Raw genomic sequence first — 17,461 nt, forward strand, 5'->3', positions numbered from 1 at the left:
AAAGACCTATAATATCTTTAAGCCTACACTGCTCAACTTTGAGTTCCCAAATCCTAAGTGGTCCCTAATCAATATTGTAATGATATTTTTTGAACTATTTTCTACATCCAAAATAAATCTAATGAATTTTTGACAATAGTGGTCATTAGACTGCAAGTCTGCATAGGGTAAATACGATATCCCTTGCTTTGGGCTGCAGTTTTATCAGCTTATTAAATTAGTGCTGATTATCTCATGCTTACTGGAGGCATTTATTGATAGTATGTCTTTGAATGATAAACATAAAAATATATTTCTAATATTATTTGATACAAGAAGTTTGCTGAATAAAAATCTTTTAAAATATTCTCAAGAAAATTTATAAAATGCCTTTGGGGCAGTAAAATTGCAAAGGATCATTGCTTTTTTTTGCTCAAGTTATAATCTAATTATCAGAATGAATGACTCCATTAGACACTTCAACAATAACATAATTTAATATGCCATAGATTTTGGAGGCAGAATGCTATAATATTTGTATATTTTGGTTGAGGTATAGATACTTGACCTTCACTGTATTCATAGTTTTGTCTAGTTTATCATAATACAATGTGGATGTTTACATTTAATTTCTTTTTCTCAAAGATAACCTTTGGAGGCATCCCTTTCTCTGGCAAGCCCAGCTCCAGCAGTAGAAAGAATTTCAAAGGCTGCATGGAAAGCATCAACTACAATGGCATCAACATTACTGATCTTGCCAGAAGGAAAAAATTAGAGCCCTCAAATGTGGTAAGGATTTTCACCCGCAAAATATTGGTCTATAAAAAATCAAGTAACATTTTTGTTTTTTGGATTATTGAACAACAACAAAATCATGACATTTTTCATCATATTTGTGTTTGGGCAAAATGATGTAAAACAAACATTAGAGTTATCAGAATTAGTATAGATACTTGCTATTCTTTGAGAATAGCTAATGGGACTAGCTTGAAGTAGGTGGTTGGTTTTATTCCCATGGAGCACAGAAAGTTAGACTCAATATTTCTGGATGACTCGTGGCACATGCTTCATCCCAGCAGTTAGCAGCCCTTAAACCGGCAGCATCGTGTTTTCAAATATCTCATCACATGTGCTCTAAGTTACTTGCTTATGGTTTAATTTAATACTTTTAAAGTTTTTAAATCAGGGACTTTATTATATTTACTCCTGTGCTTCCAAAGATGATTTGTTCAAATATGTAAATAAATACTCTTTTTAACAAATCTCTAACCAGACTAAATATTACACAATTAAATAAAGCTTGATTTCCACTGCATAGCTAAAGCTGTGCCACAGAAGTTCACAGTGATTTTTTTCTGCCTTTTGTGTGAGTTGGTGCCAGGTTTCATTAGATTTTGGAAGGAGAGCAAAAGTCAAAGAAAGCCCCAGCACACCTGCTTCCAAACGACACTACTGCACATCCCTAAAAGACACTTAGTTTACAAGTTTAGTATGAGAGTTCCCTATGGCTCTGCAAGACCAGGAGCTGCTTTAGCCCAGAGAGGCTATTTGGGAGAGCTTAGAATTCCAGAGACCCATACAATAAGAAGATATTATGTACTAGAAGTACAATAACATCATGAGTGTTTGCACTGTGCTCCAAAAGAGCTCTGATGGTCTCGTTGCCTCAAATTTGAGCCCAGGGTTTCATAAAATGATTCGACAAGTGGAAATCCCTGAATGAATAAACAGTTCAGGTTGAATATGGAAGGTTTAAAACAATAACTTCATGCAAATGATTATCTAATAAATAATTTTCTTAAAGTAATCATAAATTTATACTAGAAGTTAAAACTTGAACTTTGGTTAAATTTTCTCATAAAGTATATTGACTATATGGAAAAATAATAATATCTCCATTTATAGGCAACAGGTATTGTGCTAGGCAAGTCATATTTTACATTTAGGATGATCTGAGAACAATACTGCAAGAAGGATACAAACATTTTGTGGATGAAAACATTGAGATTTAACATGGAAAAAATAACTTATTTTATGAGAAAAATAACTTTTATGAGTAGGAGATAAAAAGATAGATGTATAGCCTAGTATAGTGGGTTGCTGCTGTAATCCCAACACTTTGGGAGGCCAAGGCAGGAGGATCACTTGAGTCCAGGAGTTTGAGACCAGCCTGGGCAACATAGTGAGACCATGTCTCTACAACAAGTTAAGAAAATTAAAATTAAAAAAAAATCAAATTGAATTAAAAAATTAGCTGGGCATTGTGGTGCATGCATGTAGTCCTAGCTACTTGAGAGGCTGAGGTAGGAGGATCACTTGAGCCCACAAGTTTGAGGCTGCAGTGAGCCATGATTGAACTACTGCATTCCAGCCTGGGCAACAGACTGAGACTCTGTCCCCCCAAAAATAAAAGAATAAAAAAAGAGTATGGGTTCATAATATGTGAGTTTGATTATGCTCTATAATTACATTTTATTTTAATAAATAATTGCAGTGAGAAAACATAGAATAAACTTTTGAATCAAAATATACATACATACAGAAAATCTTAGATGGGATAGAGACAAATAGGACATTTTGCAAGCAACCCTGCAAAGACAAGTGTTTATATAAGAAATTTACTTTCAAAGATGTTGGGTGCTGGTATTTCAGTGAAATTGACTGAGTGCTCATTCTACCTCCTCTTCCCCCACATACGCATTCCCTCATTATGCATTGACTCCAAAGTCAGCACCATTACTCTGGAAGGATCTTTAATTTTGCTAGGGAGACAATCCCCTCAAAAGAGGTATGTGGTCAGTTATAAAATCTCAATTATTATGCATAGGCAGTTCTTTTTATCAGTAAAAGCGAGCATTTCAAAATAATCATCTGTGATGGTACAGAGCAAATTTAATTTGAACATTAATTCAGAGAGACTGCCTGCCTTAGATTTAATGGTTAATGTGCTAAAAGGGAAGAAATCAGCCTCAGTATACATACACACACACACACACACACACACACACACACACACACCATATACATATATATACCATATACATATACATATACCATATACATGTATACCATATACATATACATATACCATATACATGTATACCATATACATATACCATATACATATATATATGGTGTTGTTAAAAATATATAGAGAAAAAGAGAGACAGACATAGAGATAGAACCAATGAAAATATCATCCAATTACATTCCTTAAAATATTATGATAGGATAAAAGAAGTTAGAAGCAAATACAGATTTTTAGATCTGTAAAGGGAATGTAGTTAGGCACTGAAATATACAATTTAGTGAATCTGAATGATAAATCTTTTTTTTCTTTTTTTTCTTTTGCTTATACCAAGGAGGAGGAGTATAGAAGGGGAGGGGAAAGCCTGAATTATTGCAAATTTTGTCTCCATTTAGCCCATTTATAGTGCTAGTTATACAGGAATTAATGCATTGTGATATAAGCACAATTCATGGGAATTTAAATGGGATTTTGAGTTGGATACTAAAATAATCTCCAACAACCGCAATTACATTAATGCTGAAAACTTAATATCTATCTATCTATATATGCATATACAAGGTATATAGATAAAAATCCAAATATATTTCCCTAAAATATGAGTTTCATAAATTGCAAACATATGACCGTAGTCCCCACTGAGACCAGAGTAATATGTTAATTAATGTTGGCATTGACCACCCAGAATAGGACAGAGCATCTCTCTCCCTGACTTATGTTCGGCCAGCAGCAGCTTTGCTGTCTTCAGAAAGTCTAGTGATCCACAGTCACACCCACAACACACATACACACTTTACAACTCATGGTCAGCCTATCACATCAGGCTGTCTGGCTGTCAGTCCCATGGTGGAAGCTGCTTATTATAGTTAGACAGCCAACTGCTGCTCAATAGTAGGTCTTACACTCCAAGTGGATCCATAGTGGTGCATCCAGTCACTGAATCCATGCTCTGCTGCTGTGTGTGAGTTTAGCTTAGGCTCAGGCTGTGCTTCAAACTTGTAGAACTATACTTTCATCAATGGTCTGACATGGATGTTCATTTTATTCTGTGTTTTCCTCAGAGCCTGTCCTTCTATTTTACAGGGAAATTTGAGCTTCTCTTGTGTGGAACCCTATACGGTGCCTGTCTTTTTCAATGCTACAAGTTACCTGGAGGTGCCCGGACGGCTTAACCAGGACCTGTTCTCAGTCAGTTTCCAGTTTAGGACATGGAACCCCAATGGTCTCCTGGTCTTCAGTCACTTTGCGGATAATTTGGGCAATGTGGAGATTGACCTCACTGAAAGCAAAGTGGGTGTTCACATCAACATCACACAGACCAAGATGAGCCAAATCGATATTTCCTCAGGTCAGTGAAACCTATTTGACATTTGTTCCTGAAACTTACTGCAATTTCCAAAGTTAATGTTGTGCTTTGTTTGGTTTTGCTGGTGTTACACGCTCAGGATTAGGTTTTAATTCAGATCTTCAAGACACTTACTTGGTTGTAGTGTGTGCTGATTGAATAAAGAAAACTTGGAAAGTTGTTGAGAGAGCAAGGCATGGGTGAAGGAGAAAGTTGGTTGAGATTGGAAAAGCAAAATCTATTCCTTACCAATGCTAGTTTATTTTTAATGGAGAAATTGCTGTTCTTTTAAGTGAATAATTTATGTTTAAAAACAAGGAATGTTTATTTTAAAAACACAATTGTATCTGGTATCTTTTCTCTTATCAACATTCGTGTACCTTTTACTATTAGTAACAAGATTATACTAATTTTAACTTTAAGGAATATTCCACTGCTGGAATCAGAACTGCAAAATGATCTTGCTAAAATTATGCAAATGGTTGCAAAAGAAAATGAAAGTGAATATAAGGTGGAATGACAAGATTTGTGTATCAACTAACGGAAGTCTGGCTTAGGCAAAAATAGGATAATTTTAAATTTGGCTTTGTAGTGATATGACAAATAGAGGCTTAGGTAATATTCTTGTTATTTGAATAGACTTCACAACCTTGGAAGTTCTTTGATAAATACAGTACAAAGAAAGGTGACATTGTAAATTGTGATGTTATAAGCAAAGAAAAATTAGTCTCAATATTGGACTGATAAATAGTAACTGTTTTCATCTATTTTTCTTGAGATAGTCTTTGCAATAGTCATACATATATATTGTGAAGAACTACTTAGAAATGGGAGATACAGAGAAAACTAACATTTACTGAACACTTAGTACAGATGTAGCAGATACTGAAAGGAGTCATGGCAGACAGCTCAATTGGGTGACCATGGACTCTGATTTCTGAATATGCCATATACGCTCATGGCACCCTATGCATATACCTGACACGGTTTCTAACACACTATGATTTTTGTTCCTCTCTTTTCCCCTCTAGGCTCCATGCTCCTTGACAGCAGGGACCATGCTCCTTTTTCTTCTGTCTCTAGCATATAGAATAGTACCTGTAAGAGGTGCTCTCCAATATTTGTTGAATTCAATACTCTGACCCCTTTCAACTAACAGAATATCCCCTGCTATAGAACATATATATTTTCTTGTAAAATAGGCTTTATGTTTGTGTGTGGCCTGAATGTATGGTCTATTACTGAAAAGGATTCAAGGAAGCCACAAGAACTGTTATGTCAGAGATGTGCCTAAATTATTGAAATCAAAGGTATTGGGAAATACCTAGATATTCACTTTCTCCATTTCTGCTTTATTAGTTTTGCTTTTTCCTTGAATGTCTAGTCAAAATGATTAATCAACCATATTTTATCACTACACTCTTTTATAAGTATACCTAGGGAGGTTTACAGCAAATCGAAAATATCTGGAGAGACCAGAAAAACAGATAAAACAAAAACAAAAGCAAATGTTTGCCACAGTTGAAAAACTCCCACATTATATTGTTATGATTAATGATTATTGCCTAATGACTAAACATAAAAATATTAGTATGAAGGCCTGTCTCCTTGCAGTCTCTGAGCAAATCCGATTTGTTGGTGGGTTTCCATGTAACAGGAGCCAATATATTTGAAAGGATAAGATCTTAACCCTAGTGGTCAATAAACACGTATTAATTTGATTCGGTGTAATTTAGTACTCCAAGATACTCTCACCTAATTTAAGCTGTGTTTATTTTGAAAATTAAAGAAGAAATCCAATACATGACAGTTAATTCACCTTAATAGATTTCTTAAACATAATAAAAATGGACTGAAGAGTTTTTGTCAATTTAGCCAAGAATCTGTGCAAATTAATTGAAAAGATATAAAATCTAAAGATTTCCGTAGTATTACCCTTCTATAATCCAGTGAAAATACCTTACTGCTTCAAGCATTTTATATAAATATATATATATACAGACATACATACACACATACATACATAGTGGAAACTAAGTGCTCATATTTGAGAAACATTAGTTGAAAAAAAAATTCAACCATTTAAAAAAGTTATATTTTATATTCATTCATTCAATCTAAAAGTACATATGGAAACCATAGGACATAATTTCCTCTGTCTTTTAATGTATTTTATCAAATTCAATTAAATGTGTAAATAAGTTAGTAAAGTGGCAACACTGAGAAAACAGTTAACTCAGGATTCTAATGTTTGCTTTAACAAAGGGAAATATATCTGTATCACAGCTATTCTACTCTTATCAGCATGAGCACTGAAGAATGTCAGTCCACTTTTCCTTTTGTCAAATATTTTGACTGAAAGAATTTAGAAAATGCAGAAAATCTAGAAAAGAAAAATAACCAGTGATAAAATTTTGGTGTACACACACAAAGTAGTGCACTGAGAAGGTAAAATAGAGACTCTCAGATACTGTTAATATATACTGGTAACTTAGTTTTTATTTAATAAGTTCCATGGTCCAGGATGAATGTAACCCAATTAGATCAAAAACCTTTTTTTCCATCTTGGTCAACACTGTTCTTTGGGAATTAATTTAAAATATTAAATACATCTTACAAGTAAAATAATGTTTAATATATTGTTCACCCTATCTTTGTATCTTTCTTTCCAAGTTGTGATTACTGTCTTCAAGAGTCTCATTAGTAATCAACAGTAGACTTGACTTACGAAATTCAGTCAAACTCAGTAGCCTTGAATTTACAGAGTGGATTATCTTACCATGAAAGTATTGAACAAGTTGCAACATCAACGTTTTCTGATGGATAGCCAAAAACAAACAAACAAACAACAACAACAAAAAACCCTACCTACTTTTTGAAATAAGTTGTTATTTCAAAGTGCCTCAATTTTATCCCAGTACATCATTTTTTAGGACAGAAGTTACTGATTTATGAATACATATTTAGGCATTACTTTTAACTAGGCATAAATGATAAAATTAAACAGGTGCAAAAAGGGTCTAATGCATAATAGCTGTTCATTCCGGGCATAATTTTCATTTTAACTTTAAAATTCAAAACTCTGGGGAAGGTGGACCTAGAACCATGTTTTTCAAATAATTTTGATCAAAGTACAGTAAGAAAATATTTTATGTCGTACCCAAAATCTACTGACACAAAGTTTGATGAAATAAAACTTGCCTTGCTATTTTAGATGCACTATGATAATTGTGATATTTTCTCTTCTTTTGCTTTTTTCTTAAAAAAAAAGCCATAACCCACTATAATAATTTCAGGTCCTAAATACAGTTTGGAAAACACCGACCTGACCTGCATTCTTTTTCTTATTTGAAGTGTTGGAATTTTTAAAAGTTTTAGTTGCCTGGAAGTAGTAACTCCATCACTCTATATTGGAAAACTAAATTTGTCTTATGGGAACAGTATTATAATATTATAATGGTAGTAAAAAAGCATTAATGTACATTACTATTTGAATTATAGCAAAAAAAATACCTACCTTTTGAAGTAAGTTTTTATTTCAAAATGCCTCAATTTTATGCCACTAAATACAAACATATTTAGAACAATACTCAGTTGTCGTCTGCCAATATTAACAAGGTAATACAATGTGATTCAGCATTTAGTATAGTGGGGAGAAAGTGATTGATCTTAATATTCTCTCTCACTTATTGGAAAAAAATTAACTTCTCTCCATGTATAAACAAAGCCTTTCCAAAAAGTCATTCAGAATATGTCCTGTCCTAAATCAGCTGTTTTCTTATACTCAAGTATTGGAACATCCTTGTTTTGTTAATGTAGGTATTGCTTCAATTTTCGAATGGCTGTTCAGTGTCCACACTGTCTCAGAAATATGTAATCAGAAAAGATTTTCTCATTTGTATTTTCATCTCCGAAGGAAATCTTCTGTGGACTTGTTTTATTTACTTTGCTTCTTGGTAAAATTTCCTTTGTAAATCACTGTGTTCCGTTGGGTGTCTCAAGGGAGGAGTGGGAGTTTTCTTGGTTCAGTGTGTGGCTGGGAGCATGCTGGGAAATAGTTCTCAGTTCAATCTGGGCAAATGTGTTTGGGAACACTCCAGGCAGTGTCTATTCTAAGCAATTAAAATATCTCTGTTCTTAATTTTATGAACACTTGGAAATGTAGCCAGCATATTAATATTTCTTTAAAAAATTAATTTATACCGTTTTCCAAAGTTCAGTGATAACTTGCCCCATGAGGCATCCTTTTCATCATATGAGAAAAAAGGTCTCATTTGAAATACGATATTTGATGTTTTAGTTGTTTACTAAAATTTTTTTTTCAGTTCTATACTGATATTATTTCAAAATGTCTTAAATTCTTATAACTCAAAAACTAAATGTTTAGGCATTACTACAAATACTTTAAGAGATTTGTTTTATTATGTTTTACAGCAAAATAATTGGAGACTTATTTAACAAGATATGTTCTTTAATTCAAGTTTAAACCATATTTATTAGAAGCCTTAAAAGATGTTACTTCACTTTGATCCATTAAATTTAAGTTTTTCTGATTCTAAGAAAATAAAGAAGCACCCAGAGATATTTATCACAACATATATACAATAACCAAAGTAATTGAAAACAAACTACTGAAAATGGACATGAGATTTTAAAGAGTGTATTTTTATGTGGTATACTATTATGTCATTATAAATCACATTTCTTATATAAAATTTAATAACATGGTAAAATATAATGCTATGAATAAAATTTTTAATAAAAACTTAAGTAGACTATGGATCTAATGTCATTATGATAAATATAGGAATTTTATTTCATTCCAAATCAGAATGAAATAAAATAATACTAATGTTGATCATCTCTAATTGGTGGGTTATCAGTCCATTATATTAACTTTTTAATGTATTTTCTCTAATATCTATATTTTCTACAATAAACATCAATTGTTCTTAGAAGTCAAAAAACAATATGCTACAAAACAATTGAGGATAAAATGATATTTTTGAAAAGTATGATGCTTAACAATGTTACAAATGGAAATTAAATAGCATATCAATTTAAAAATTCTAATTTCCTTACTTAGAAACATGTACAGCCAATTTCTTAAAAGTTTCACCTTAAATAATAAGCTTCAACAGAATTTCAATTGCATTTACATACAAATGGAGCATTTTATAATCAGGTGCAGGAATTTCGAGGTTGTGTCTATAATGTTTAATTATTTGAAAATATTCATAACTCATTTTGAACAAATTCCACACCATCTATGTAATTTTAAAACTATTTTTCAACCTGGGTAAATAATTGGATAGATAAGTAGATAAATGATTGGAAAATAGACAGATAGATAGATAGATAGATAGATAGATAGATAGATAGATAGATAGATAAAAAATATTGTCCCTTAAAACTATTGCTAGCTATCAGGTAACAACATATTCCTTTTTCTCAATAAAAGAATAGATTGAATAAATAAATAAATCATCACTTTATTCCCAAATAATCTACATGCACCATACTTTTACAAAATAAGTGGCTAAAAAGTAATTTTTAGATTTTTGTACTTTTTGATGGGCTTGTAGATATCTAAAAATTTCCAGTAAAGGCAAATCCATCATCTTAAGATACAAAAGATAAAACATGGCTCTGTATTCTTAGGGGGAAAACGGAGCCTAAGAAATTCTGATTCATAGAGCACTGTACTCACTTTAATTAGGAGCCTAGAACTGAGCTGGAAAGGAATAGATTCTATTGTTTGGTGGATCCCAAAAGTGAGATAGATAAAGATCTGAGTACTAGATCTAAATAGACACATAGAAATAAGATACCCTTGGACATATCTAAAACATATTTTGCTGATTTTATTCCCCGAAATTCACAAATAGACTTGGTGTGAGAGCCACATGGTACCAAGTAAAAGGCATTTGAGTGAATGGTATGTTGCTCCTGGGTAGCTTCACCCAACTGACTTTTTATTATATATCAATTCCTAGTGTGGCTGTACCACTATCATGCAAACTGAGTGGAAATCTACCTTTAATTATACTGCAGTGAATGCTGGTGCACGTTTTACATCAATAGAAGCATTATCGTGCAGAATGAAAGGAAAAAAAGGACCGGGGGAGAGTTTTATGATGTTAGATATTGACTTATTCTTTAGAAAGCAAAAGGGACATTTTAATTTATAATCACACTCCAGGACACCACTTCCATTCTAGTTTCTACAATATTTTTGAGCCTTTTAAAATGTTCTATGCCTTTTTCAGGGAAGATGAATAAAACATGTTGTGTGTATGTGTGTATAATAATTTTTTAAAATTGCAAAAAGGCAATAAAGTTTTAGTAACTTTGTTGGATAAAATGGAGGCAAAAGGTGCCAGTGAGAACCAGACCGTGTTTCAAAAGCTTCAGTTTACTGTACAAATAAAAGAGAAAAAAAATCAGATATCACTAGTTGATACTAAGAGAATAAAAATGAATTATGGAAGAATAGCAAAGAACATAGCCCAGGAACTCCAAAAATAATATATGCATGTAGTTGAAGATGTTTCTAAGACAAGAACAGGGAGGACATAGAAGCAAATTAACTTTGCTGAAAAGCCAGTATATTTCTCAGTTAACAGATAATATTGTATCTACTTAACATGTACAGAATGATGTTCTGAAGTACATATACATTGTGGTCCTTTACCTTTCATTTAAGTGTAAGGGCTGAAACTTCATGTAAGGTTGAAACTTTTGTAGTGGATAAATGAGTAATTGGTAAATTTAAGCAATATGGATTTACATAGTAGAGATATATCTAAGTCAACTTTAGATGTTTTTGCAGTTGCGTGTCTAATTTTGTTTCCAATAGTTAACAAAACAAATAGTGTTGGCATGAAACAATCAGGGATGATGTACCTTCATAATCAGAAAAAACACAAAGCAGTCATTGGTTTGGAACCTTCCCCACACCACTTCCCACTCCCCGCATTAAGCTCATGTTGAGAATTACCAGGGATAATTAACTTGACCACGAAATTCAGACTGTGAGATAGTATCATTGCCCAGCATCTACCTCCCTCACCTTTTAATTTTTAAGTAATTTGGGAAGAATGTAGGCTCATTAGGTTATCTGTTGCTTGGTTGTAACTAGATGTGGAAATCAGCCTTCTTGGGGGAGGGATTCTGCAGATTCTGTGAGCCTCTGAAAGTGACTTGGGATCAGCTGAAAGAATGACTCCTTTGGAAACTCAATATCGTGTTTAGCCACATATATTTCTTAGTCTCTTTCCTTTCTTCATCAAGGTTTTTCACAAGAAAATTTTGGGAGAGTCATTCAACATGCATAGAAAGTAATTACCTTTGGTAAACATGGTATCAGGAAATAATTATGGATATGGCCCCATCTGCAATCATAACTACATTTTCTGACTTATTTTATTCTGATATATTTCCCTTGAGGCTTTTCTAACCTGAGCTCAGACCCTACTTCTGGGAACTGAAATTCTGTGCTGTTTCTGAGTCCTCTTTCTTCTCTCCAGTCAGTGCTTTTTTCCTTTCATTCATTCTCTATGATTCAATTTTATAATTACAGTTGTGCCTAGATTCTTACTGTAGCGCTTGGTAGACTCTGATGTTTTCTGAAAGATACTGATGACCTGCCTAGATGTCTGTTCTCTCTACAATCACTTCTAGTCTTTCTTCTAGCACTTCCAGGCTTTCTGAGCGTCTTTCCGAGATTGGATCTCTATTGCTGAACCTCTGTCCAGAGGCCGAGATCTTGCTACCCCTAGACATACAACTTGCTGCCTGTTCCCTGCCTGGATATTGGAGTACTGCTCACCTCCAATTTCCCAGGATTCTCTCCTTCCCTCATTCCAATCCTCTGCTATTTTATTTTTAACCCTGACATGGTTGACTTGATCATTTTAGGTCATAACTTCCTCTTGCCTATGAATATTGCTTACCCTTTTGGGCATGAATTTTAACTACCTCCCAATCTCAACTGCTGCTATCAATCCTTGTGCACATCTGTGCCAAATCTCAGCCACCCCTGTATTCTTTGTCATCAAATTCCTATTGCTTCTTGGCATTCAAATCTAACATATAGTGGATTGGGGAAAACTACAAGCAGAAAACTAGTAAAGTTCACATAGTCCCCTAAGATCTTAGCTTTGGTTGAGCACAGCTTGTCAGCTAACCCCGTGGCCAAGATCCTAGGATCGAGAGACCTGCATCTGTAATGCTGTACATAATTTTAGGGGCAGGGGCCGGAAAAGTTGTCCTGTTAGAAAAGGAGAGCCTCTGGAGCTCATTGGTAGTTATCAGGCAACTTCTCTTTTGTGCTCCCTCAGATCTGCTGAACTAGCTCCTTGCTGTACTGCTATAAAGGCTGGCGAGAATGAGACTCCAGGGCCATCCAGATATGCCTCTCATCTACTGCTAAGATTATGATGACAACTGTGATAATAGATAATAACTATTGAATGCTTACACTATAGCTGTCACTGTGCTAAAGCCTTTGCATTAATTATCTTGTTATGGCTCCAATAACCTCATAAGTTAGGTCCTGCATTATTGAGAAACCTTTCTATCTCATTTATACAAATGGTAAAGTCATTCTTCTGGTGACACGAGTTCAAAACTTTGAGAAAAATCAAATTTTGCCTTTTATCTTTTCCTGACACACGCAAAGATTTAACAATCACCACACTTCTTTTAAAGTGCCTCATTCATCCGTTATCTCTTTACCCTAATTCAAAAATTCATACCTTGAAAAGCTAATCAAGGGCATCTTATTGCCTAAAAGAATGTTTATCTTCAATTGCTGACCTATTTGTTAGGGTATAGGTGTTATGAGCATGGACTCTGGAGCCAGATTGCCCACTGGCTATCATGGATTGAGTTCTTTCTCTGTTTCAGTCACTGTTGAAACAAACATAATGTACACAACTGTTTTAAGCCATTTAATGCTTGTAACAACTCCACAAGATGAAGGACATTATCATCTGCATTTCATAGATAAAAAAAAACACAGGAATAGACATGAGTAACTCACCAGGGCCCCTTTCAGCTAGTGAGTAGAAGAGCTTTAAAAATTGCCCAGAGCATTTGAGTCTAAAGTCACTAACCTTGGCCACTACCTCTCATATTCATGAAACACTTTGGTGTTACATGATCACACAGGATCAGGTACTGTGGAATATGACACATCTGAAATATTTGTTGAAGGCAGAACCTAACATCAATGATGTCCTTATCATGTCCATTGGGGTTCTCACAGGAGCATTTTAAGTAATCTCCCTTATGTTTCTAATTTTGTCTCCCATATTGTCCAAGTTTCTATTTCTAAAATACAAGGAAGATAATTCAATAGTTTCCCATTACTAAAAGAATAAGTCCTGAGACTTTGCTGAAGTTGCCTATCAGCTTAAGGAGATTTTGGGCTGAGACGATGGGGTTTTCTAGATACACAATCATGTCATCTGCGAACAGTGAAAATTTGACTTCCTCTTTTCCCAATTGAATACCCTTTATTTCCTTCTCCTGCCTGATTGCCCTGGCCGGAACTTCCAACACTGTGTTGAATAGGAGTGGTGAGAGAGGGTATCCCTGTCTTGTGCCAGTTTTCAAAGGGAACGCTTCCAGTTTTTGCCCATTCAGTATGATATTGGCTGTGGGTTTGTCATAGACAGCTCTTATTATTTTGAGATACGTCCCATCAATACCTAATTTATTGAGAGTTTTTAGCATGAAGTGTTGTTGAATTTTGTCAAAGGCCTTTTCTGCATCTATTGAGATAATCATGTGGTTTTTGTCTTTGGTTCTGTTTATATGCTGGATTACGTTTATTGATTTTCTTATGTTGAACCAGCCTTACATCCCAGGGATGAAGCCCACTTGATCATGGTGGATAAGCTTCTTGATGTGCTGCTGGATTCAGTTTGCCAGTATTTTATTGAGGATTTCTGCGTCGAAGTTCATCAGGGATATTGGTCTAAAATTCTCTTTTTTTGTTGTGTCTCTGCCAGGCTTTGGTATCAGGATGATGCTGGCCTCAAAAAATGAGTTAGGGAGGATTCCCTCTTTTTCTATTGATTGGAATAGTTTCAGAAGGAATGGCACCAGCTCCTCCTAATGGGTGCAGCACACCAACATGGCACATGTATACATATGTAACTAACCTGCATGTCGTGCACATGTACCCTAAAACTTAAAGTATAATTAAACAAAAAAAGAATAAGTCCTGATTTCTTGGCATGCCACACAAGAACATGCACAAACTACGCTCCACTGGAGTATTTGGCCTCATTTCTCCTACTTTGCATCGTATTGACTACTTTCCACTCCCTGACAAGGATTTCCTTCTCTATATTCCATCCTGGAAAACTGCCATTTATCATTTATTGCCCAATTTTAGTATGCTTTCCTTCCCCAAACCCCAGGAAACAATCTACCATCCTCTAGTATAGCGCCTTTTATCTTGAATAACAATTATTTTTTGTTACATATTAAATCACATACTCCTCTACTATTATGTCTCCCTCATATCTGTACTCCTAACACCACTCATGTGTCAGGAAATAGGTAATCAATACTTTCATCTTTGCTTTTTTGGTTTGATTTATACCTAGACTGTTGCAGTTTCCTTGCTCTTCTCTCTGCCTCCTGCCTCTCTAAACAAGTCCATTCCACACATTTCCTCCTGATTACAATTTCAAAATGACTGCTTCCATTGAGTCATGTTCCCATTCAGCAATCTTTCATGAACCCCCAAGTTTTAAAGATGGTCTCACATGTCCTCTACAAAAAGCCTGAATACTAATTCCATGGCGATCTCAAATCCTTTACCAATTTTAAATTATTCTTATTGTTTACATTTGTTTGACATGATTTATTATATTGTTAAGATATTTGATACTCTGTTCAAAAATGCTTCATCTTCTAAAGTTTTTAAAGAACAACAATCCCACTTTTCCTTTGTCCACCTCTGAGTTTAGCACCATGTCTTACTTATGGCATGTTTCTAGATATCCAGTTGATTGATTTTTTTAATGTACTGATACCAAGATGTTACAAACTGTAACTTTACAATTCTGTTGTCTTCATCAGTTTATATAAACCAAATTCATTATAAAAGGAGAGTAGCAAATATCTCAAAGGAAATAATTGCTTCACTGTGGGAGGCTAATGTGTGTGAAATTGATCAGGAATTAAATTTTAATTCGATACTTTTATAATAAGAGATTTTTTTAAAGATATTAAAGCCTAGAGATGTACTGGGTAAACTATTTCAGGAGTAAAATGAAAGCGTGTATACATTTGCCAGAAAATGTATTCTCAGGAGCATGACGTGAAGTAAAGCCTTGAAATTAGTCATATTCCCTTTGTATTTATTTTTTTCACACAGAATACAAAACATAAATGTGCATGATTAAAATTAATTTAGTTTTACTCTTTTCTTCAGGCTTGGGAATGCATTTGACACAATTAACTCCAGGGAAAAATAAGAGAATAAATTTTTTTTTGTACCTTCTACTTGAGATCTCAGATCTCTAGTCAGTTCTACACATCATTAAAACAGAGACTGTCCCTTTATTGTAGGTGTCTAGTCTGACTTGCTTTGTTAAGTGAAATGCCATCTATTGATGATCAAATCATGTTGTCTCTGAAGTCTTTTATTTGAAAACTACAAGCAATAAGATTATTGTTTAGAAAACCAAACAGAAAAACATAAACTTTAGAGTAACTTTATACGAGACATTACATGTGGACACAGAGAAGTAAATTTCACCCCCACCATACTTCCATCCTGACCCCAGCACCTTTATCTTAGGTTCATGTAAGACCATACAGCATACACTTACTACACTTCTAGCACGCTTTGTTCAGCTATGGTTGACAGAATAGAGCTAATACATTATCCACTTTTACCACGTATTCTTTATAATGCAATATTTTATGGGGAAATGTGAAATCTGGATCACATGTAGATCTATTGGCAGGTACGTTTCTAATCTTTTTCTCTCCAAAATCTACTGTATCCTATTTCATGCAGGATAATCAGTGTCATCGGCATACATAGCAAATGGTTTGTTCATAAAAAAGCTTGATGAGGGAAATAAACCCTTGATAGTCTCTATAGGAATTATTTCCATTAGGAAACTGAAAGAAAAAGAGGGTGTTCTATATGTATTGTTTTACTGCCCAGAGCAGTTTTGTAATACACAATAAGTTTATTACATAGAATAGCCAATAGGCATCAATATTGAAAAATAGAGAATGTGAGCTGTATTCCTGTACATGCGTGCATTCTCAGCAATGTTGTGTGACTGATCAGTATTGTGTGAGTGCGTGGGTGTGTGCAGGAGTACATGCATGCTTTTTAAAAAATCCTCTAATCTTTGATGAAGTAAAAAACGTTAAAATTCAATAATTCTAATTGAGTGCTATAATGCCTCCATTTGCCACGTTTGAACGATTTAGAATAGAAAAGATTAAATCAGTAAGATGATATGACATTAGACAAGTCAGAATTATAGCTCATCTAAAACTTGTATTAAGTGTTTGATTTCTTTCATTCCTCTTCTCAAACATTTGCATATTAACTGTTAAGCAACAAAATATAGCAATTCCTACCATTTCTAATTTCCTTTTGTTCTCTTAATAAAACCATGACAAATAATACAGGCAAGTAAGGAGAAGAAATATTGAGTGAAGAATCCTCAAAATCGGTGGTTCTCAGCTAGGAGTGATTTTGACCCCCAGGGGATATTTGGCAATATCTGGAGACATTGTTGGTTGTCACAACTGGAGAGTGGGGGGTAGGATGCTACTGGCACACAATGAATAGAGGCCAAAAATCCTACTGAATATCCTGCAAAGCACAGGACAATACCCACCCACCTGCACCTCCCACCAAACAAAGGTTTATTTGTCACCAAATGTCAATAGCATGCAGGTTGACCACCCTGACCTGAAGGAGCTCCTCTGTTGCACTCCAGAAGTTGAGTGCCCCAGAGGGAGAAGCCTGGACCTCCCACCCACCCCACTCCACGGACTTCCGTTTTCTCCCATACTGAATAACAAGTTAACACGTTTAGACAAGCTGATTCCTGTGG

At 34.4% G+C, this 17,461-nt stretch overlaps 1 protein-coding gene across 1 annotated transcript in view; it reads left to right on the plus strand.

The window, feature by feature from the left end:
- Positions 1–17,461, plus strand: part of CNTNAP2 (contactin associated protein 2) — a 2,292,243-nt gene that overhangs the window by 1,010,388 nt on the left and 1,264,394 nt on the right. Inside the window, exons 7-8 of the mRNA XM_019031540.4 lie at positions 625–768; positions 4,091–4,355. Of these exons, the coding sequence (XP_018887085.3) occupies positions 625–768; positions 4,091–4,355 (409 nt within the window). The remainder of the gene's footprint in view (positions 1–624; positions 769–4,090; positions 4,356–17,461) is intronic.

The sequence above is a fragment of the Gorilla gorilla genome, chromosome 6 (genome assembly GCF_029281585.2).
Source record: "Gorilla gorilla gorilla isolate KB3781 chromosome 6, NHGRI_mGorGor1-v2.1_pri, whole genome shotgun sequence".
NCBI lineage: Eukaryota > Metazoa > Chordata > Mammalia > Primates > Hominidae > Gorilla > Gorilla gorilla.